Source organism: Glycine max, chromosome 15 (genome assembly GCF_000004515.6).
Source record: "Glycine max cultivar Williams 82 chromosome 15, Glycine_max_v4.0, whole genome shotgun sequence".
Taxonomy (NCBI): domain Eukaryota; kingdom Viridiplantae; phylum Streptophyta; class Magnoliopsida; order Fabales; family Fabaceae; genus Glycine; species Glycine max.
In genome coordinates, this window is record NC_038251.2 from 9,569,563 (window position 1) to 9,592,622 (window position 23,060).

The window sequence follows — 23,060 nt, forward strand, 5'->3', positions numbered from 1 at the left end:
AAATATTTCTATTTTAATTTGTTAATCAATACGTTTAAGATAGTTGTTAGCATCTTGCCTTAAAAAAAAATAGACAGTTGATGCTGATTGATTCTTTTATGTCGTATAAGCCAATATCTTGGATAAGATTGGCATTGCCACGGGAAATATTGGTTATAACATAACATAATTATAAACAAAATAATAACTATTACTATATTAACCGAGAAAATTAAATTCAACATCTCTCTTATTCTCTCATTCTCTCTCTACTTCTCAAAGACGCACGCAGCGTTCTAAAACCCTAATCGGTAAGATTCTCCAACTCCCCATTTCATCATTCAATTCACGAAACCACGAAAATAGTCCCTTTTTTTTTCTGGATTTCGATTATAGCTTTCAATTTGCTTTTTAATGGCTACTATTATGGTTATAGTCCTTGTTAGATTTATCCCCAATTTTATAGCAGATTATTACCAAATTAGGGTGGAATGATTCAAGCGCTTTGATTTTTGGTTACCCATTTGTCTTGTAATCATCATGTGCTCTATATTTTCCTTTGAACGAATTTCTATGTTGTGATGTGTTAGTCCCCTTACTCACAATGTATGTTTTGGATTTTGTTTTTGTCACCAACCTTTTAGGGTATGTGCAAAGAGAGCTTTGTAGCACGTGCTTAAGGTATGTTTTAAACATTGCTTGTTTAGTTGGTTCCTTTTGATGTCATGGTGGCATTGTGATGCAAAATGTGTGTGAGCTCATACTGAGAAGGAGCTCATCTGCTAAGTCCATTTGAAGAGGATGTATGGAAGGGCATCATCAGGTCTTGATAGGTTTAAGAAGGCTCAGAGCTTGGAACCATTCTCTGTTTCTGTCAACTCTTCTTCCAGAAATGGTGCCCAACCCTCTACTAAAGTAGTTGACCCTTCCTCTGCTTTGCCTCCGCTGTCTCAGGCTTCTGCCAACCAACCCCAACAACATGCTTCTCAGAAGACTGTAGGAGTGGAGGCGGCTCCATTGTTGGGGCAGAATCAGCAGGCGACTCAGGTTGGGGGAGGGCAGTCGACGTGGCAGCCGCCGGATTGGGCGATCGAGCCACGGCCAGGTGTTTTTTACCTGGAGGTTTTGAAGGATGGCCAGGTGCTAGACCAGATTAATCTGGACAGACGGAGGAATATCTTTGGGAGGCAAATCCAGACCTGTGATTTTGTGCTTGATCATCAATCTGTCTCTCGCCAACATGCTGCAGTTATTCCTCACAAGAATGGGAGGTTAGAACTTTGCTCTCTCATCTTTAATATTACTAGATTGGAATCACTACTTCTTGATATAAATATCAGTATCATTGTCTCAAAACTTAAGTATTCAAACAAGTTAATTTCTCTTGATTAGCTATCCTAAAAAATGAAGATAGTTTAGGAGCCACTTCAATCCTTCCAAGATATTAAACTATTTTTTTTATCATAAAATTAGGAATGATGATTTGGTGAACCACGTGGGACTTTGATAGGAAAATAAACCATAATCTTTCTTGATTGAGTGAGTGGCAGACACATGGCATGCTTTTGGAGTTCACAGATTAGTTATTCTCTTTTTGGGTGTAAATAAGTCCTATGAAACTTTAAAATCTCTTGCAAATTATGAATCATTGGCATTGACAACTTTTTATTTATTATAGCATATATGTAATTGATTTGGGATCTGCACATGGTACATTTGTTGCAAATGAGCGGTTGACCAAGGATTCGCCAGTTGAGCTTGAAGTGGGACAATCGTTGCGATTTGCTGCATCAACAAGAGCGTACATATTAAGAAAGAATGATGCAGCTCTTTTCCCTCGGCCTCCACCACCAACAGAGATTAATTTCCCACCGCCTCCTGACCCATCTGATGAAGAAGCTGTTGTAGCGTATAATACGCTACTGAATCGTTATGGCATCAACAAAGCTGATCTGGTGTCCAAACCTGGTGAGTCTGGTAGTTCAGTAAGTGGCAAAAATAAAGATTACCAATCTGAAAGACCAGCTAAGAGAATTAGGAAAACAAGAGTTGCCTTCAGGGATCAAGTTGGGGGAGAGTTAGTTGAGGTTGTTGGAATTTCAGATGGTGCAGATGTAGAAACAGAACCTGGTCCAGTTGGTGTTAAAGAAGGAAGTTTAGTTGGTAAATATGAATCTCTTGTACAGATTACTGTAATACCAAAGGGGAAAGAGCAGTCCTCTGTCAAGGAGGCAGATTCATCCCCAAAAGGTGTGACTGATAAACTACAAGAAGTCTTGAAAAAGATCAAAACCCCAGTCAAAACTGGGATTTATGATGACCTATATGGAGAATCATTATCTGTCAAAGTTGGATCTTCCTGGGCATATTCACCTGCACTCGGAACTGGTGAACGGGCTCCAGATAAGGAGGATGGTGCGGGGAGCGGAAAGTCAGAGAGTAATCCTAATGCTGTTGATGGAGACGATGATGATTTGTTTGGGTGACCATTGAACTTATACAGACTGGGTTGTGAGATAAATTTGTAGTAGTTCTGTTTGAGTTTGACATCGTAGGGAGTTGAAAAGATGCAAAATATTATGTTGCATGCTTCTTTTGTCCTCGGGAGTTAATTGTTCCTTCCAACGAATCCATGATTATTGATGTTTTCCGCTGCATGCCCCCACTTACTCTAAAAGACAGCAGGTTCATGGTTAAACAATGTGTTATCCTTGTATGGACCCATTAAATAGCTCATTTAAGTAGTGGTTTTGTCCATACTTTCTAGTATGCACATACTAGCATGTCATCACTAATAAGGATTGACTTTCTAGCCACATGGTCACGAAGGAGCAAATGTTGATATTTGAGTATTTTGTACCACAAATCCATTTGCTGCAACTTTGAAGCGTCTATTCAAAAAAGGGTGGTGTATTTATAGTTTTACAACAATGAAGCGTGTATTTAAAATTTAAAATGCTATTGTAGATTTATTCATATTTAACTATTCATAGTTTTACAACAATATAATCTATCGAAATTGAACATATTTTATTTACTGATTTATTTTGATAAAATAGTTAGATGACCTAAATATGTATTTTTCATAAATGTTTAACTAAATTATATTTATATTAAGTATTTAAATATATACATTTTTCTTAAATGCTATTTTATGTAAATTCTATTTTTTATAATTTAATATATATAAATTAGTGAATTAAAAAAATTAAAACAAAAAATAATAATTTTAAAAGAAATTGTAACAAAAAAACAATTTTTAAAAAACAAAAACTCAAATAAATTAATAAAACGAAAAAAATAAACTTTCTGAACTATGTCCTAATATTAAAAAAAAAACCCTTACGAGATCGGCTCCCCAGGAATCGATGTAGTAAGGTAGCTTTAAAAAAAATAAGATATAAAATCGGTTCTTTAGGTAAAAAAAAAATTAAAAAAAAGGTGAGAAATCGGTTTGTGGAGAACTGATTTCTCTCACCTTAAATAGTAATTTGTATTATGTATGTAAAAAACGTCGTTATGTATTTCTTTGAAATAGAAATTGGCTTGCAAATTTGCAATGGAAAACACTTGGTAGCCCTTTAACACCTTGTTTTTGGAAGAATATTCTACTCACTTTCTTACCAATAATCAAGCCTAAAAAGGTTCTAATTTGCGGTTGAGATGACCAAAAGGGTGAAAAATGGAAACCGGAAAGAAAATTTGTGAGGTTATTGAGGTAAAGAACCTGAGGAACTCGATAACAAGCATAACGACCTTATTACTAATTTCAATTTTCTGCGAGTTTTATTTGTCCTTTGTTTTAACTCTGAGATATCACCCTACATTGAAAGTTTTAAAATGAGTTTTTAAAAGTTGATGAAGTATTGGTAAAAAAAAGTTCATGCAGTAGTTTTGTCTTAAAAGCGTTTTTGCTTTCAATGTTTAAAAGCAATATTGACAACAAAGTTGCTACAATCATTTTAAGTGGTCATGCTTTAGAGGGTCAACGATTTTTTATTTTTTACTTTTAAAGTTGCCAACATGATATTTTCGTTTGTCATGTTTTAGCTGTGATTCTCTAGTTAAAATTTAAGTTTTATTGTAGCAACTTTTGTAATAAAGATGGACATTAAAAGTTGGTCTCAGCCTAATTACACTACAATTAGGGAGTCAAAGAAAATGTTTCCACTAGCAGAGTTGGTCAAAAAAGACAACCGAACCAAATGATTCACAATATGGACAAGTATGTTTGGAATTGGTTGGTTATGATATATGAGCACAACCATTGTTCTCTCCGAAGAGCAGCATAAGTGTTGATGGTTTACCTTTTCTAATCATTGAAAAAAGCACAACACAGAGGTGAATGGTTAAACACAATTTTTCTGTATCCCAACTTTTAGTCCATGCTAATATTTGCTAACCTGCTTCTCTTGAAAAATAATTATGCTAAAGCTTCCATTTGATCAAGCTGCTGATTAAGATCATGTTCTTCACTAGGGATAAATATATGAAAATCATGCGTACTTTGAAGATAAATATATGAAGCTTCTTCACACCTTGGTTTATATAAAAAAAAAGATAAATATATGAAATCAGCACTTGTGTGTTGCACGGAATTAATTTATGTATGATTAATTTTCTTACAATATTATACATATACATATATATATATATATATATATATATATATATATATATATTTTTTTTTTTTTTTATTAGTGAGAATCAAACATAATATTACAAAATTTATAATAACTCGCGTATGCTACTTAATCAATTGAATTAAATTCCTTTGATTTCAGGTATAAATAATTATATTATTGCTTTTTAATAACCATGAAAATAGAACCATTAAATCTTTAAGATTTGTTTCCAATGCAATTTTCCATGGTAGAGAGTGTGTCCAACTGTCTCCTTAGCTTTCGATTCTAGAGAAAGTCCAAAGAACCCTAAATTAAAAGGTCTTCCTTTTTTCGTGTTTATAGGTGCTTGGACACAAACTCGCAACTTTTACACAACGTTGAACTAGCTAGGAGCATATATGTATTGGGGCACTGGGCTTGCAAATAACAGAGGCACCAAAATATGCATCACAGGGAAATTTACATATTTGGATTATATATATTTTCATAAAATATGTTTATTTTAGATAACACTTTAAATAATAAAATTAGTATTTTAAACAATGAAAAAAATATTACCTAAAACTTTTAAGGATGAAAAACAAAAAAAAAAATACATCTTACAAGAAGTAAAATGAATTTTTTTATAGGGACAAAAATAAAAATAACATTAAAGACAAAATATATATTTAAACATATATTGGTAACCCACTACACGAATTGAACCTCAAACCCTTTTCGAAATAGTGCTGATTTTCATAAATTAAAATAGTCAAATAAACCAGAGTCAGAAAAAAAATGCAATTCCTTAAAAATAGCATCTCACATAAATGTAATGAAGGATTTACAATAAATAAAATAGGACCAATGTAATGCAGAAATGTGGGGTACGGTATTTTGGTCAGGACCTGTTTAGGAATATAAATATTTTTTAGGAATAATTATTTTTAGAAAGAATTTAATTATTTTTTTTGTACCACCCCGTCAAACATTCTATTATATACTAAACTACTTGTCTGCTCAAATGGGATGCAAGAACCCTAATTTGCTTGGAAGTAGTGGGCCCATTATGATGAAGTAGCTGTTGACTACTACCATGACAATCTAAAGCTTGGACAGGGTTTCCAAGCCATACTTATTAGTTATTACTATGCACTGTATTTTAATTGGAGGTTTACTCATATATGTAATGTCATTGCCATTATTGATAATGTCTGAACCAATTAATTCATGGTTCATGCCTGACCATATATATCTTGAGAAATTATCAAAGCAACCCATGACATAATTCTAGTATACGTGAGGGCCTACTGTCTTAAATTAAATGCCAAGTTTTAAACTGCCACTTCACGTAAATAGACATAATAATCAATAATTAATTGCTATTGTAGGAACTTTTAATCGTCAATAATACACGTCTATACTTGCATCATTAATTTTAGCAATCGGCAATCATTTTATATGTGAATTTTAGCCATGTATTTTCCCCACTATTTCATACTCATGACCACTTTTTTAATTACCCCATAATAATAATAACCAGTAATAGTGATATGAAAGTTACTTCCTCTTCACTGTTTAATTATACTTGAGAGAAGTCGCATGGATTAAAAAAAAATGAAGTAAAAAACTAACGAGAATATATGAAAACGTATAAGCTTGAAACTGCCGTAAAAGCATTGATTTCGTCTATCTTTTTTAACATCTCATAACGAGAATAATTGATGTAACGAAAAGTTATAAGTTTCCCTTTAGTCAAAGACGTGTATATTATAATAATTAACAAAATCAAAACCAGTGTTAGGGAAGATATTTGGGCACAAATTAATTTAATAATTGCTTTGATTAATTTATTTTATGATCAAAATCTTGTTGCGAAAGTTTGTTTTTTTTTAAAAATAAAAATAAGGTTTTTCTCAAAATATATCAAGGTTAAAACTTGGGTATTTCTTTCATCTTTTAGAATGTTATAAAATATAATTGACTTACTTATTGAAGTAAGAGTACATCTAAACTTAGGTATTTCTTTCATCTTTTAGAATGCTAAAATATATTGTTTAGTTAGTATTCGAGTTTAAATTTTAATGAAAATAATTTTTTTTATTAAATTTTATTTATCTCTTAATTGATTTTGGGATTAGGTAAAATTTCTTTTCTTCGATGAATTGAATGATTAAGACAAAAAAAATACAAAAATATAATCAATAAAATAAATAAATAAATAATATTTGATAAGAATTGATTTAATCAATAAAAGATCATTTTAGAGATAGTATAAAATATAAATTAAGATATAACAATACATATATTTTAAAATTAGTTTATTTAAGATAAATGATTTTAATTATAATTTTTAAAAACCTCATTATGATTAAGAAATTTGAATATTAATTAAAAATTAAAAAAATATAATTTAATATTTTAATTTGTTATAAAAATTAAAACATTATTACAAAATGAAAAGGAGAATATATACACGCGGGCAGAGAATGTTTTCATTTTTAAAATAAGAGAGCGAGTTTATTATCAATCAATGGTACAACTATCATAATACAACCCTATATATTTGGAAATACTGCCCTCAATAAACCTTGGTCATGATATTATATGTAAGGGGAAATATAATTTCCGCAAAGGTTACGAAGAAAAGAAAAGCACATCAATTAAAGTGATGCATGCACAATAAACAAAACAGGTTGGTACATGGATTCTCAGAAGAATTACTGACAATCTTCATGAAAAGTCACATGGTCGGTTCGTAAATTGGTTAGGACACTGTATAATAATAACAAGATCTTATTTAGAAACTCAAAAGAAATTGAAGATAATGATCACTGTTATCATGATCATATGTTATTGAGATCATGAAGTTCATCATGTCCATCGACATCATCCCTTAGTCATTGCATCATTTGGGTTGGACTTGGACCAAAAAAAAGTAATCAAGGAAATTGCTTTTAGCTTATGTTCATACATTGTTTTCTATGCTAGCTAGTTGTTCAAGATTGACACACTTGGCACCAAAACCAAACCATTCATTTTTTTCCCTCTATCTTGTTGCTTCTTAGTGCTAATTAAAGACTTTTTGTTAATGGTTACCCCATCTTCTTTCAGCTGAAGGGACTGGTGAGGGGTCCCTTGTTCTTGTCCATGACATGAAATAAAATCATCTGGGGACCCCAGGGGCGAGCTAAAGAATCCATGCACGAGTGAATGAACAGGAGCAGAGAGAATAGGCTTCACGCATGAATGATTAACCAAAAATAAAAGGACAAAATTTAAATTGGAGTTACATATAAGGCCTTTTAGTATTATTTTCTAATCAAAATTAAAGTTTTATCTAAATAATTCGTACAATAAAGATTTTTATTGTCAACAATGTTCATAAATAGTTGTTCCATATGCGCTAGTTTCAGTATTATTTTCTAATTAAACTTAGAGTTTTATATAGGTAATTCGCATAATAAAGATTTTCATTACCAAGTTACCAACAAAGTTTAGCCTAATCGACAGATAGTTAGGTTGATTAAATATGTTAAGAATTTGAATCTAATCATGTGTATAAAAAAGACTTCATAGAGAAAGATCATGCCTATTTCATTAATTTCTACATTCCAAAAGAATTAATTTCTGACAGTCAGGTTAAAAAATATCCTTGCTACAAGGATTTCCAATAAAGATCAGTTAAACCTAACAGGAATGAGAATTGGAGTCTTATTTTGGAGGATTACCATTAATTTTTCAATTACAAGAATTAGAATTGGAGTTTTATTTTAGTAATCACAATAAACTCCAATTCTAATCACTGATTGAAAAATTATGACAAAAACACCTCCAAAATGAAGCCATACAGTGATAGGGATGAGAAAGAGAAATCTTTGTCTGTGTTTCAGAACAAACTAAAAGGGAGAAGTCAGAGCAATCTCATCAGGGTTGATGTAACAAACGGCACAGAAATGGACACGTGGCCAACATGCACACAAGGGTGGCCCAAGCATAGGTCCTAATAGAAGAAGAATATCCCAAAGTATTAGTGGGGGGAAGCATGATGATGAATGCACAGTGTATCTTTCATTTATGTTTGAGTCTAGGCCCCACACAAGCTTCTTTTCAATTAGTATAGGATAGAGCACTCCAATGCCTTAACCCACTCGCATTGCATGCTTTTTGTGGTTTAATTATACAGCACCTATTTTTGAAGCTGTTGAGGTGAAGACTCAAGACTTGTTTATCATTTTTTTTCTCTCCCTCTCTCTATTGCATTCTAGAATTTGCTACTATTCAAAGGAATATATCATGGCATGCTTTTGATACATTACTAAGTTGACTAATTCCAAAGGAACCACTCCTAATCTCTCTCTTTTCAATGTTGTACTCTATAGCACTCTTGGTTAGGAGACATTGTGGTAGCGTACTCGTTTTCCTTCACTTGGTGTTGGTGTTGGTGCCTTCCCTGGTTGGTTCTACTTCTACACGAGGCTTTTAAGCTATAGCATAACCCTCCCTCTATTTCTGTCTCTGAGGATTACTTGCATGAAACTAGTAAAGCAATATTCACTTTCCTGCTTCACTTGTCCATGCATATATGCTTTCTTTCTGACTTTAGTTTAGGCCACCATATATCAAAAACTGATGCTTCTGCTTCATCTACTTTCTTCATTTTGTGCAGTTACTTAGGAACTGCAGCTTTTTCAGTTGTGAATGCTTTTTTCTGGTTCCTATCATTCAAGTAACATCAATGATATGTTCACGGGGTACGTTTTCTGCTTTCTTTACTTTTTTTTTTCTTTCTAAAGTTCTTTAGACATTTCCAATGCAATTGTTTAGTGTTTTGATGAGAGGCCTAATTATGAAAGCATAGGGAGATAAGTAGGGGGCTAGGGAGGAATTTGATTAAAGCATTTTTGTTTGACTTACCACTTCACAACCAGTTAAAAGCCTTTTTCATTCTGTTATAAAGATGAAGAACACTTTTGTCAGATATAAATTTGTTTTTCTGAAAAAGCAGCACACAGTAGGTTCTGTTGGCTTAAAAAATTCCAAGAGAAAAAAGACAAAAAGGAAAATGGTAAAACCATATTGTGAAGGGTGTGAGAGGGAGAGTGACTAGTAGAGAACTTTTATCAATTGAAGATGCGAAGAAGAACCACATAATTGGCTAAATGCCATCCAAGAATCATATAGGGATGTCATTGATTCTTTATTTAGCAAAGGTAGCTGAAATTAACTATGCACTTTCTGAATTTTGGCGGTGATCATGGAATTGGGATCTGTGAGAGTTATTACCTCTAAGAAAAAGGTGCCTTGAAAGATTCTGATGCCATATTATTTGGAAGTAAAACATGAAGCACTTTTTTTTGTGTCTTGTTGAAAGTAATGTAGGTGCTGTGCCACAAACACGGTGCTTTTTGCTTTGCTTCCACTTGTCTGTGAAAGCACGGACCAAACTGTATGCCAGATTTTAATAAATGAACGGTGGAAAAGGCCTCACAGAAGTAGCACTAATGTATCACAATCCTCAACCTTAAGAAGCATTGTATAGGTTCTTCTTTGTTTCCCTTATATCAAACTTGTCTAAAGAGCTGCTTTTGTGAAATTAATAATTCTGAGCTCTTTCAGCAATTATATGAATAAAATTGGGAAGAAAAAGAGAAATAATGGAAGAAAGAAAAAGTTGTCTTCCGTCTTTCTTGGTTCTTATGTACTTAACAAAGGGTAGAATAATTGAGAAGAGCATACATTGGATAAGGATCAATCCTGGCCAATTATAAGTTTCAATAGAAAAAAAAAGTCTACATTAGTTTATATATATCTAAGTTCTTTGGAGACACAAAGAAAGTGACTAGGCAAAGTAACCTCACAAAAATGATGCATGGATAATTTTTGTATTATCTTATAGGAGGATATTGGCCAGTGGTCACATTAGCTTGCTGCATCATTTTCTCTCGGATTTCCATACTATTTTCTTAACATAATCAAGCTTCCTTATATGCATGGAATCAAAAGTTTCTTCTGGAAAGATCTCAGTGTGTTTTAGTACATGTTTGCTTTGGATTTATATACACTTATGATCCAAGCAGTGGGGTACTTTTAAAGCTATAGTATATTTTTTTGGGTCTCACATAAATAGTTAATCTTCAACTTCCAAACACAGGCACCATTAGTGAAGGTTAAACATGTATGTTTTGTTGCATAAAGGCATCTTTTTTCGATGCTGCTGCTTCTTTCTTCATTTATAATTTTTTTGAGGGTTGGATGAGTATTCAATACACAAAATAATGAAAATATTCAACTAGAAAACTCTCAGCATATTATATGTGTATGTGTCTATGTAATTAGTTCTCGGCCATTTATTCGTTATGAATTATAAAAATAAATAATTCTTTAATGACATTTAAATTATTATACTCCCCTCATTCTCAAATTAGTGTCACTTTAGAATATTGTACAAGGATTAAGGAAACGATCAACTATTCCAATACTGTGAGAAGAAGAAAAAGCACAATAGGACAAAATTGTCCTTTTCTTGAAAATATATGATATTAATTTATGCTTTCTTGAAAGGAGAACGGAAAGCTGAAAAAAAAGAGGTAATAAATGATTTCTTGGCAGTGAAAAACAACAGATTATTTTGAACAAAAAAGTTTTGCTGAAGTAACATTTATTTGAGAATGGAGGGAATATGTGTTGTTAAGAAGTATGTAAAAGGAAACAGTTACATCCACACTTGGTTAGTAATGTTTTAGTTACTTGTTTTGGTTACCAATGTTTATCACATGATTAACAAACTACTCATGAATTTATTATCAGTAAACATTAAATATATCTATATGATAAATAGCTGATTGATAAAAAAATATATGATAAATAACTGGACCTCGTACAAGTAATTGAAATCAGAGTTATATTTGATATCACATATCACCTAATTTCCTCCTAGAATACCAGCAAAGAAAAATTACCACATTAATAAGGTTTGAGTACTATATACAAAATCCTAGGTTCAAACTTTGTTTTCATCATTTAAAAAAAAAATAGATTAGTCAGGATCCAAAGTGACATACCAAGCTCTGAGACCAAAAAGAGAAATGTAGGTATGCATCAGTTCTGAGATTCACTTTGAGGATTTGTCCAATAACAAAATCCTAAAGTTGGTTTTGGATGTAAGGATGATTTTCTTCTCTAAAATCCAATTGAGCAGTGGAAACAAGTATTGGTTCTAGATATTTATCTACACTAATTTCCTAAGCTATACGCATAATACTCTTTTGCAGTTTGTAGGAAAATTTAAATATATGTTGTTTGCTGCATTATACTTCAGAAGAGTTATTGAGTTTTTACTTTTTACTTTCTCCAATCAACATATTTGGAGTAGAAAAAAGATGCTGATGTGTGCAATAATTTAAGTAAAGTTTAAATCATGTTGTTGCTTTATCCAAAATGCATTTCCGATAAAGAATTATGTGCAGCCATAATTGGAGAGTTTGGTACAAATCCCTTTAAAATCATTTGGATATTTGCCCAAATGGAATGTATAACTTATAATAGAGGGTGGCTTTTTTCCCCATATCAAGTGATCACCCGAGAGACAAAGCTCTAGAAAAACCATGAGCTATTAACTATTAAGGTTAGCAACAACAGGAGAAACTTCACTTCTAATCAAAATCAAATGGTAACTACTTTGTCGGCACAGCTGCAAGTGCAGGGGCTTATGTAACACTAATGTTATAATAAGAGGACATTGATATTAGCATTTTCCATTATCAGTTTCCTTGTTCTTCTCTTGTTGACATAGTTTTCCCTTGCTCAAAATATGAAGAAAACAATACAGATGAGTTGTGTAACGTTATAAGTCATCGGTATTCGAATTTTAAAGTTCTTCAGTTTCTTATTAGTTGTTACATGTCTGGAACCGGCACAGTGGGCATAAGGATCTGAAATCTGGTGTAACTAAATTAGAGTATTCTTCATCCATCTAATTTTATTTATTAGCTTCACCTACTTAGTTCAGCTTGAAGTTGGAAGTAACTTCCAAAGGCACCAGGGTAGAGACAAATTTGCATCAATGCATGGCATCTAGCATAAGTACTTCTCTATAGAGTTTACTGTTCTGCATCAATGCATGGCATCTAGCACAAGTACTTCTCTATACAGTTACTGTGCTGTGTACTCTTTCTCAGTGCATGAAGGCAAAAATTGGAATTTATTGTTTCTTGCTTTATTTCATCTGTAGATGAGGACACCACATCTATAAATTGAAGTTCTTGCAGAGTTATATGCAAACCAATGAGGTTGTGAGGGCCATTGTTATATGAAAGTTGAGGTAAGGATTTTTTGCATATTTCTTTCTGTTCTTTATTTTCTGGGTTTTTCTCATACATAGTAGTATGAAGAATGATATCATGTGAATTCATGTCCCGGTCTTCAACCTTCATATATAGTGATTTCTTCACCCTCTCCTCCAGTTCTTAGTTTGCTTTCTTGAAATAGAAGGTGCTACTATCATGTTGGGGTGTTGCATAATCATGAACCAGAGCCATGATATAATCCATGTGTGCATGCTCTCCAATATCTTGCAACAACTAGAAACTCTTTTGATTCACACCTGAAAAAAGGGTTGTTTAATATAAAACACATAATGCTGTTCTCTCTCTCTATATAATTACTTAAGCATAGTATCCTGACCTTTACTTTATGGGATCTGTAGTAGCATTAAAGTTGTAGTGTTCAGAATTTGTGCAGGCTTTCAAGTAGAGGTTTTTTCTTGATCATTGGGGATAGATCACAATAAGTAGATATGAAGTTCATGAAACTTGGAACAAGGCCAGATACTTTCTACAGTGAACAAGCTACCAGGTATTTGTATTGATCTTTGGCCCAAGAGTGGTACACAACCTATTCCCCCCCCCCCCCCCCCCCTCTCCTCTCTCTCTCTCTCTCTCTCTCTCTATATATATATATATATATATATATATATATATGTATTCATAAACTAACATATATTATCATCATAAATGCAGGAGTCTTGTTTCAGATATTCCATCTGACCTTGTGATAAAAATCTATGACACTACTTATCTGCTACACAAGGTATTAGAATTAGATTGAGTGTGATGTGTGCATAAAAGAAAATAACAAATTTAATCTTGGTTCATCTATAATTCTATTTGTGTGTACTGCAGTCTTCCCTTCTTCCAAAATGTGGCCTTCTACGAAGGCTTTGCTCAGATTCTAGTGATTCTGAGAATGTTCCTCTAGAGCTTCATGATATGCCTGGAGGGGCAGATGCATTTGAAATCTGTGCTAAGTTCTGCTATGGAGTTTCAATCAACATCAGTGCTCATAACTTTGTACCCGCACTCTGTGCTGCTAAACTCCTCCAAATGAACGAGTCCATTGAGAAAGGAAACTTTGTAAGCAAACTTGAGGCTTTCTTCAGTTCATGCATTCTTGAAGGATGGAAAGACTCTATTGCAGCACTGCAGGCCACTAACAAGTTACCGGAGTGGTCTGAGAATCTTGGCATAACAAGAAAATGCATTGATTTAATTATTGAGAAAATTCTTACACCCCCACCACAGGTCAAGAACTTGAGACCATAAAAAAAAATTCACGTTTCTAAGATTGGTGCTTGGAACATTTTTTTGCATAACAGTGATGATTATGTGCAGGTCAAATGGTCCTACACCTACACTAGGCCCGGTTATACCAGAAAACAGCATCATTCAGTCCCAAAGGATTGGTGGACTGAGGATGTGTCCGATCTTAACATAGATCTTTTCAGGTGCATATTAATGGCTATTAGATCAACTTATGTGCTCCCACCACAGCTTATTGGCGAAGCTCTGCATGTCTATGCCTGTAAGTGGCTACCCAGCATCACAAAGCTTAAAAGTTCATTCAATTCAGCAACACAAGCAGAAGAATCTAAAGCTGTGAGCCGAAAAATTCTGGAGACAATTGTGAGCATGATTCCTGCTGATAGAGGGTCGGTTTCAGCTGGCTTCTTGTTAAGGCTTCTCAGCATTTCAAGCCCTCTTGGTGTCTCCCCAGTGACCAAAACAGAACTAGTAAAGAGAGCCAGCATACAGTTTGAGGAGGCAACAGTGAGTGACCTGCTTTATCCTTCAACATCCCCTTTGGACCAAAACTTTTATGACACAGAATTAGTCCTAGCAGTGTTGGAAAGTTACTTAAAGTTTTGGAAAAGAATCTCGCCTGGTGCTGTGAATAAAAGACACTTGATAAAATCAATCAGAAGTGTTGGTAAGCTCATTGATTCCTATCTTCAAGTGGTGGCAAGGGATGATAATATGCCAGTGTCAAAATTTGTCTCCCTGGCTGAAACTGTGCCAGCTATTGGCCGATTAGAGCATGATGATCTCTACCAGGCTATAAACATCTATCTTAAGGTGAATTTTCCATGACATACATGCAATGTCTTAAAACAATGTCTACACTTTTGTTTAACTTTCATGGTAACTTTACTGAATACATAACAAATGCTCATGAAACACAAGATACTTCAGCACCTTTTGAGGACCTTTAGATGCCAACTTATACACACTGTTCACATCAAAATACTAAAGTTACTAAATTAGCATTAGGCATTTTTCAATATAAGAAATTTAGGCCATATTTGAATAAACTTCTCGATAAGTACTTACAAGAGAAGAAAATAAGAAGGGAAAATGAATTAAGTTTCTCCCATATATTTAACTACTCAAAAAAGCTAATTTTAAATTATGTATAAATTATTTTTAACTAACAAGAAAAGCTTATTGAAAATTATCCACACAGAACTTTAGTGGTCAGCTTTTATATTTTTGGTAATTTAGTTCTTATTGTGGTGTATTCGTGATGTGACTTATGTTCATTGCATACAAAGGTGCATCCTGACCTGAGCAAAGCAGACAAAAAGCGCTTGTGTGGGATTCTGGAGTGCCAAAAGCTGACCCCAGAAGTGCGTGCACATGCAGTCAAAAATGAATTTCTGCCACTGAGAACTGTGGTGCAGCTCCTCTACTTTGAACAAGAAAAAGATTCTAAGGAAACCACTAGTTCCAAGCTGCAAAAGTCTCATGATCTACTTCTAGGAGCAAAGAAGAGACCAGCCACTAGAGATAGCGATGGCAAGCGATCTTTAGTAAACAAAGAAGAATTCAAGAGAGAAGAAGTCACAAGAAGAATCTCCCATGCTGAAAGTAGAGAAAAGAGTCAACACAAAGCTAAAAGATCAGATGGTAAGTTGGCATTGGACTTGGAAAAAAAGATGGTTATAAGAGGAGACAATGAAGATATAGGATCGGAAAAGTTAAGGGGAGCCAAGGAACAAAGAATGTCAAGCAGCAAGTCAGACTTGGATGCTAAGAAAAACATACAAAGGGCAAGAAGCAAAAAATCAGAACATGGCCGTGAAAGGAGAAGATAGAGATAATAGTGATTATACCCTTGAAACACTCAGAGCAATCTTCATTTCCCTATATATGAACTTAGTAGCCTCTATTCTTATCATTTCTTTTTTACATGTGTCATAAATGTAAGCAAGGTATTGTCCTTTCTACTATCTGTCACTGTTAAAGAGTTGTCTTGATCAAAGATGTCATTGCAACAAATGCAGATGACTTCTGTCTGATACTATTTTCATCACGTTTCAATTGCCTTATATAAAAAGGACTAAAACCCATTATTGTGTTTGTGGCAGTGGCAGAGGAAAATGAACGAGTTTAGCATTTAAATGTCATGTTATTATTGGGCATAGTTGTGCTCACACACACACACACACACAAACACTTATTAATATTAGTCTCCACTTTTGAATTTCTAGGAAAAGTCAAAACTAGAATTCATTAGTAATTAACAAAGATAGGAGTATATAAAATTAAATACTCTTATAATTCAATAGATTGCTCCAAGTGCCAACAAAGATAGGACCTGTTGTTCACAAAGCAAAGTGGAAATGTTTCATCCCATATGCTATCTGGGTTAGCTTTTACTTATCATGACATGTACTCGATTGAAGAGATCCCATACCAATTGGATCTCCGTATTTCCAAAGATGTATCTGATTATTCTTTGAATGAATAAAACCCAGTATTTTAACGTAAAAAAAAAGGGTTTTGCAACTTCAATTCTTTCTAAAATTTAACCTAATGAGCCAAACACATGTGACATTTAAGTGTCTCACGATTTATTAAGTCTCTGACTTTGTCTTCATCAAAACCTTCATACCTCACAACAGAAGTACGTTCATATATATATATATATATATATATATATATATATATATATATATATATATATATATATTGTCTGGTTGGCGGTTAAAAAACAAAGACAAAATCAAATCAGTTCCTAACCGTAACAAAGAAAACATAAATTTTTTAAATAATTAAAAATGTATTTATGTTAACATTAATTTTTATACAGTGTTTTTTATATTAACAAATTAAGAGCATATAATGTAATTGCCATAATGTTTGAATTAAATGAATATTTCATATATTTTAGTAAACTATATTAATAATATTTCAAATTAACTATATTCTAAAATATTAAATACTTCAATAACCACTTTTAAGGCGTTAAATATTTTCGTTTTCATTTAATATTTATTGCTTAACTAAATAGAAAAATATGAATACGAAATTAAATAATTAAAACAAGCAACTCACTAATTTTCAATACTTTTTTTGAGAAAATAATCTGCATTTGTTGTAGATGCATTTGTTGTCTTGCAATATACTTGTTTTGTCCTCAAAGACTGGAAGGAAACACTTGAAGCTGTCAATCCTAGCTATATCCCTTGTGTTTTTTCATGCCTCTTGTCTTGAGTCTAAGTGGTGATGGTGAAAAAGTGACATTTCAAAGGGAATGGTTAGTGAAGTTTTGATTCTGAAAAACTATGTAAGAGGGCTTTAAATCTCTGATAGAAACATTTATTTTGTTTTTTTCTGCTTCATTACAGCGTTGAATTCATCTATTGCTTGTTTGCTGTGACTTTTTTGTCTGCATTCCTATTGGTATGGTAGAACACTGGTTAACATAGTTACTTGGCGGTGTGATAGTGCTTAAGATGAAATTATAAACCCTTGGTCAGGAGTACTGTAACACTTCTTCTACTTCTGTCTCACCTATTTCTAGGAACATGCCATGGTTGTTTTTCAATCATTATGTGTATATTAATGCCCTTCTTTCCTTTTGGAATAATATTTCTGTGTAACCTAGTATTTTAGAAGGAATTCCATCTTGTCCATTCCTGAAATCGTATCTAAAATAAGATTATTAAAATAGAACAAATAATTTTTTTTATGATGTGACTAAAGTGAAATGCAATTTAAACTTTGTATTGTGCCTTTTTTCATTTAATAGTGTTAGTATTCGCCTAAATTATTTATTATTGGGATGAGAACTTCATGTTTATGGTAGTGAATGTAATCACAATTTGGAATTTGTATAAATATCATTAAAATTGTTGATGATGCTTACCTTGTTAAGTCAATTCCATTCAAACATGTCTACTTTGTACCTTCATTAGCTTGCCCTTTTTGTGTGTATGTTGTCAAATCTCGTAGGAATGTTATATCAACTGCCAGATGCATGTTCAACTTGGTAGTCCATTTCATTGTTTTATTATTAATACCTCATTTTAATTAATCAATTGGAGTTCTCTCCCTCCCTGCCCCTATCTTCTGTCTTTCTTTTTACCACTTATCCATAAAGCATATGTAGAGACAACCTGGATTGAGAAAATGTAGGTGATTATGTGAAAAAGTTCATATAATTTGTTATGCAGTTATTCCCTTTGTTTCTTAAACTTTCTGTGTGCTTGGGTTATTTTAGTTAAAAAAATTAACTTGTTTTCTTTATTATGTATTATAATATTAGTTTTTTCTTTCTTTCTTTACACGTGCATTTTATTGCTTTTTTTAATTATTGTGTGTGGGAATTTTAGGTATGGAGTATTTTGACATATGGAAAACGTCATGGTGAATTGCTTAAATGGATTAAAGCAGTTGTATACTGCTGTGATAAATTTTTGTGATGCTGATTTGTGCCCGCAGCCTTGAGGTTTGCAACATCCAGAAGAAGCGCTAGCAAGAGAAACAGGGTGTATGTTCTTATCTTCCTATTTCTTTTCAATTTATAAATTTTGGAACTTTAATTAGTTCACAATAAACAAGTGATTCATTCTGGCTTCAACTTTGTAAATAGCAGTTCCAAATTAGCATAAATTGGATAATTTTGCTCCAATCTATTTCTATACTATAAATTAGAATTCTCAACTTGGAGATTGAGGGCCTCACTCTCTTGAACAAGTGTTTTCAACACTCTCTTTTCTATTCAGAAAGTGCATTTTACACACTATTCCCATCACTAGCAAAAAAAACATCTCTTTAACCATATAAAATTATCTTTCTTGTATCTTTATCTAAATACTTGATTAGTTGCTTATCACAATTTGACTTATTCATAATATATACACAATTTATATATTCAAAAATATTTATTTATTATAAATTTTAATTATATAAAATAAATATCCATCTTGTTCAATGTAAAATATGGCATTGACAGAAAATGCTTAATGGCGATCTTACGTTATTGAGGATCAAATCACTTAATAGAAATGGAGATAAAAGTATTTAGGATGCAGTAAGATTTTAGGATTTATAACTAAAACCAGCTAAAAGAGGCAATAAAAATAGAGGCGTTCTGAAGGCCTTTGAAGACTTTAAACTGTTATGTAGGAATAAATCTGCATAGCCTTACCATTTTTCAGTTGCTTAGGCTCTTATTAAGACTTGGAACATAACTTGTTTTATTTCCACTGCAGTTAGTCTAAGTGAGATTGAAGAACTGTATGAACTATTCAAGAAGATCAACACTGAAGTAACGGACGATGGATTAATTACTAAGGTCAGTAATCCCATCTCATATTTAGTGCTTCTATAATTTTTTTTTAGTGGTATTTATCTTTTCAACCTGGTTGAACAATGTCATTATTTCTACCTTATCCCTAAAATAATAAGTGCCATATTTTACATGGCAAGATGTATTTCAGTTGGCCTTATTCAAGCCAACCAAGAAAGAGAGCTTATTTGCAGATAGGGTATGTAAAAGCTTTAATTTCTCACGGTTTTGTCTACAACTTCCTAAGGATAAGGACAAAAAAATTATACAAAACAAATAAAATAGTCTGATGATTTTTTAGAAAAAAATCAACTGTTCCAATGTATTTCTAGTTAAAATTTTCAACAGTAGAGTATAATTTTGATTTTTAATAACTACCTTTTATTACCCTGTGCGGTGTGCCGTAGTTATTTCATAATTTCACCATGTTACTAGTCTCTTATCTACCCCCCCGGCCCCCCCCCCCCCCCCCTCCCCCCCCTTTCTTTAGCTGGATGGTTGATCATCGGGTGATTTCATGATCCAATTACTTTGAAATCAATTACATGCCATATACATTTAATATGATCCCTTTTAGAAATGTATTTGCCTTATTCGAGATTTTATATTGTTTACGTTATGTAGGTGATAAGATTGATTGTAAGAGTGGCTAATATTTACCAGCGCATCAATTGATGATAAGATTGATTGTAAGAGTGGCTAATATTTATTAACATTTTAGATATCTTCTAGCCAACAAAATTATTAAGGATTAGAAAGAAAAAAGTATTTGTAAAATTATAGTTATATGTTATGTATTTCCCTTTTCTGCATTTGTTATTGGTAGTAATTTATATGCTTGTTGGGGATTCTTAACTTTCCCTTTTTTCCAGTTTCATTCCAATTGTATGATCTCAAACAAGGATTTATTCAGAGACAAGAGGTAATTTAATTTATTTTTAAATGATGTTGAATAAATGGAGTTTTGATCACTCACCATGTAGGACTACTATTCCATAGTGTCATATATAGTGTTATACTAATTCTTACCTATCGATCAATGTGTGAAAGGATTATTTGTTGATAGCCTAATTCAAAGCATCATTGACAAAGGTATTCATTATCTGACAACTTTAGTGTGTATGTATGTCTAATATTTTGTTCATAAGTCTAGGTATTTGTTCTCTCCTTTTCATGTTTTGCTTGGCTTTTTGTTGGTATGTGAAATTTATTATCTTTTACACTCTTCTTAATAGTCTATAGTAAAAGCAATCTTATCAAGCATGGCTTTTAATGCATGCATACTTTGGAAATAAGCAGTATGGGTTTTAGGAGTGGTTGGTAGTTGTTGTTTCCCTTGCTAGTTTAAATGTGTTATTTTCGTTGTACATGTTTTCCCTTCGTTATATCTCATACCAATTATTGATCAGTGGGACAATTAAGTGTTCTCCGTATGATGTTTTCCTTATACATGGACCAAAGTCTTTACAATATTTTTCTACTAAATAAAGTAAATCTTTAGCCTTGTTCTTGTGAACCTCTTAAATTATGTATGTTGACTTGAAGATTATGGCATACCAAGTCCTTTGTGCTATTATAATCTTCTCTATAGAGCTATCACTAACTGTACTTAAACTCGATCTTCAGACATTCGAGGAAGCTGATACAAAACATGATGGGAAGATTGACAAGGAAGAATGGCTAAACCTTGTCTTGCAACATATCCATCCCTTCTAAAAAATATGACTCTTCATTATTTCAAGTAAGTTTCTTCTTGTTATTAATAACACCAAATCTTACTAGTTTATATTAAGACGCGTGCATGTTAGTTTGTTAAAATAAGCCATGGAATTGTTACGAATAGGACAAAAGCTATCCATCTGTACTTTTTACAGGAAAAGTTTCAAATTCTTAAACAATCCAAAATTTGTTAAATCGATTCGCAGGTTTAAAAAAGAATTATGCCCCCAACTGATGTGTCCTCTTTCTTCATGTCTCCACTCTTACCCAAACACTTGTCCTCTGAACTGTTTGCACGTATATATTTGCCTCTTTCTATTTGTTGAAGATATAGCAACTCAACCTATTTTTTTAAAACAAAAATGAAAGATAAACTTAGGGTACAAGAAAAATGAAAAAAGTCCCTGGTCATGTGTCATGTAATTAGAAAATTAATTTAGAAATGAAAACTTTGGACTACGTACCATGTAAACAAGCCTGATTGCTCTTTGATTTTGTCTTGGATGGCATCTCTAATATATCTATACAATGTATCTCAATTACAATGTTTAATTGAACATTGACTAGCATTTTGTTATCATGTTCTAGCATCTAACATCTTTCAAATTGTTTCTTGGCAGAGGTATTACAACTACATTTCCCAGTTTTGTATTTCACTCACAAGTTGATGATGCTTGAGGCAACTACACATCTATGTCAGTTTCTCTGGTGTTGGCTGAGCAGGTTCTTGTTTCCCTTGAGAGTGGTGGAATTCTGTGAGAAGGATATGGCTAAAATGGAAATGGGCTATTTATATTTCCATTGAATAGAAAGTTGCCTTCCATTTTTTTGGGTAGATGAACTAGGTTTGGATTTTGAATAAATGAATTTAATTATTTATTTGCTTCATTAGGAATGAAAACAAAATAGGATAAAATTAATATACAGGTGTTTCAGAAATAGCACCAGAAACTTTTGGATACAAATATATTTTGCCATTATGACTTCTAGAAAGGCATCACTGAGCTTAGGTGCAAAGTTAAGAATTTCTGCTTCAAAATATGGTTGGTATCAACTTTTGTGCCTCAAAAAGGCTAAAACCAATATATTATCGTCATTTTTATTATCTTTCTTTGACTTTTATAAAGGTAATAATAAAAAGAGAAATATTAATAACATATTTCTTAATATACTTTTTAATATTGTGTGGGTCTTTATTATATTTATGATTTTATAACTTTTAATAAATTTTAACTCATAATTTTGTAATTTTTTAAAAAAACTCTTAACTACTCAATTCATCCTTTTTGTTAGTTGAATCCTTTTGCTCAATAATTATTAGTGTAGGTACATATTCAACGATCAAGAAAGTATTGATACTTATAAATATTAATTATTTCAGTGTTATATTCGTATTAGATATATGTATTTATGTTGCACACTATATGGACATTTCAAATATTTTTCGTCATATTTTATAAATTTTTAGTTAACTTTTTAAACTGTTGTATTAACATACACAAAATATCGCAATGATTAAGTAAAAACTTGATTTTTCAAAAATTGTTGTAAATATAATTATTTTTATTTTTCGTCTCTATATTTTTTTTTATTTGTTTGTGATCCTTAAGTTTTCCAAACATTAGCTTATTGTGTAATATTTGTTGAGAAAATGTTAGATGCATTTATATCAATGATGACATCATCAAGTCTCATGTCATCAAATTAACGATGATACCATCAAGTATCTCATACAAAGCAAAATCCAATATATTTGCAATAACAAAAAATATATACACACCTTAGATAAAGATATTAAAATACAAATTCAGGATTATAGAATAAAATACTTCTGTATATACTCAG

General features: G+C 32.3%; 2 protein-coding genes and 1 long non-coding RNA gene across 6 annotated transcripts; all 3 read left to right on the top strand.

Annotated features, from left to right (window-relative positions):
• The first annotated feature begins 130 nt into the window (after window positions 1-130).
• Window positions 131-2,828, top strand: LOC100783216 (protein phosphatase 1 regulatory inhibitor subunit PPP1R8 homolog). Its single transcript, XM_003546161.5, has 3 exons — window positions 131-290; window positions 624-1,250; window positions 1,658-2,828. The coding sequence occupies exons 2-3, from the start codon at window positions 781-783 to the stop codon at window positions 2,463-2,465; spliced, it is 1,278 nt and encodes a 425-aa protein (XP_003546209.1). The 5' UTR covers window positions 131-290; window positions 624-780; the 3' UTR covers window positions 2,466-2,828.
• A 5,788-nt stretch (window positions 2,829-8,616) lies between these two features.
• Window positions 8,617-16,279, top strand: LOC100819906 (BTB/POZ domain-containing protein At5g47800). Of its 4 annotated transcripts, none has more exons than XM_006597556.4 (9): window positions 8,617-8,792; window positions 8,966-9,125; window positions 9,253-9,337; window positions 12,817-12,906; window positions 13,315-13,439; window positions 13,604-13,673; window positions 13,766-14,164; window positions 14,255-14,995; window positions 15,472-16,279. In XM_006597556.4, the coding sequence occupies exons 5-9, from the start codon at window positions 13,381-13,383 to the stop codon at window positions 16,012-16,014; spliced, it is 1,812 nt and encodes a 603-aa protein (XP_006597619.1). In that variant the 5' UTR covers window positions 8,617-8,792; window positions 8,966-9,125; window positions 9,253-9,337; window positions 12,817-12,906; window positions 13,315-13,380; the 3' UTR covers window positions 16,015-16,279. The 4 variants fall into 4 exon arrangements, with proteins under 4 accessions (XP_006597619.1, XP_006597624.1, XP_006597620.1 ...); XM_006597561.4 differs by having other exon boundaries at window positions 13,326-13,439; XM_006597557.4 differs by having other exon boundaries at window positions 8,966-9,039.
• A 2,291-nt stretch (window positions 16,280-18,570) lies between these two features.
• LOC100820442 (uncharacterized) lies at window positions 18,571-22,220 on the top strand. The gene is made up of 5 exons (XR_418335.4): window positions 18,571-18,695; window positions 19,420-19,502; window positions 20,369-20,418; window positions 21,123-21,237; window positions 21,836-22,220. It is a non-coding gene; the product is annotated as an uncharacterized lncRNA (long non-coding RNA).
• The last annotated feature ends 840 nt before the right edge of the window (window positions 22,221-23,060 follow it).

Coding starts and splice junctions, on each gene's coding strand:
- LOC100783216 (XM_003546161.5), top strand. CDS start 781: ATGTATGGAAGGGCATCATCAGGTCTTGATAGGTTTAAGAAGGCTCAG. Junction 1,251..1,657: donor ATTCCTCACAAGAATGGGAG/GTTAGAACTTTG, acceptor TATTTATTATAG/CATATATGTAATTGATTTGG.
- LOC100819906 (XM_006597556.4), top strand. CDS start 13,381: ATGAAGTTCATGAAACTTGGAACAAGGCCAGATACTTTCTACAGTGAA. Junction 13,440..13,603: donor TACAGTGAACAAGCTACCAG/GTATTTGTATTG, acceptor TCATAAATGCAG/GAGTCTTGTTTCAGATATTC. Junction 13,674..13,765: donor CTACTTATCTGCTACACAAG/GTATTAGAATTA, acceptor TGTGTACTGCAG/TCTTCCCTTCTTCCAAAATG.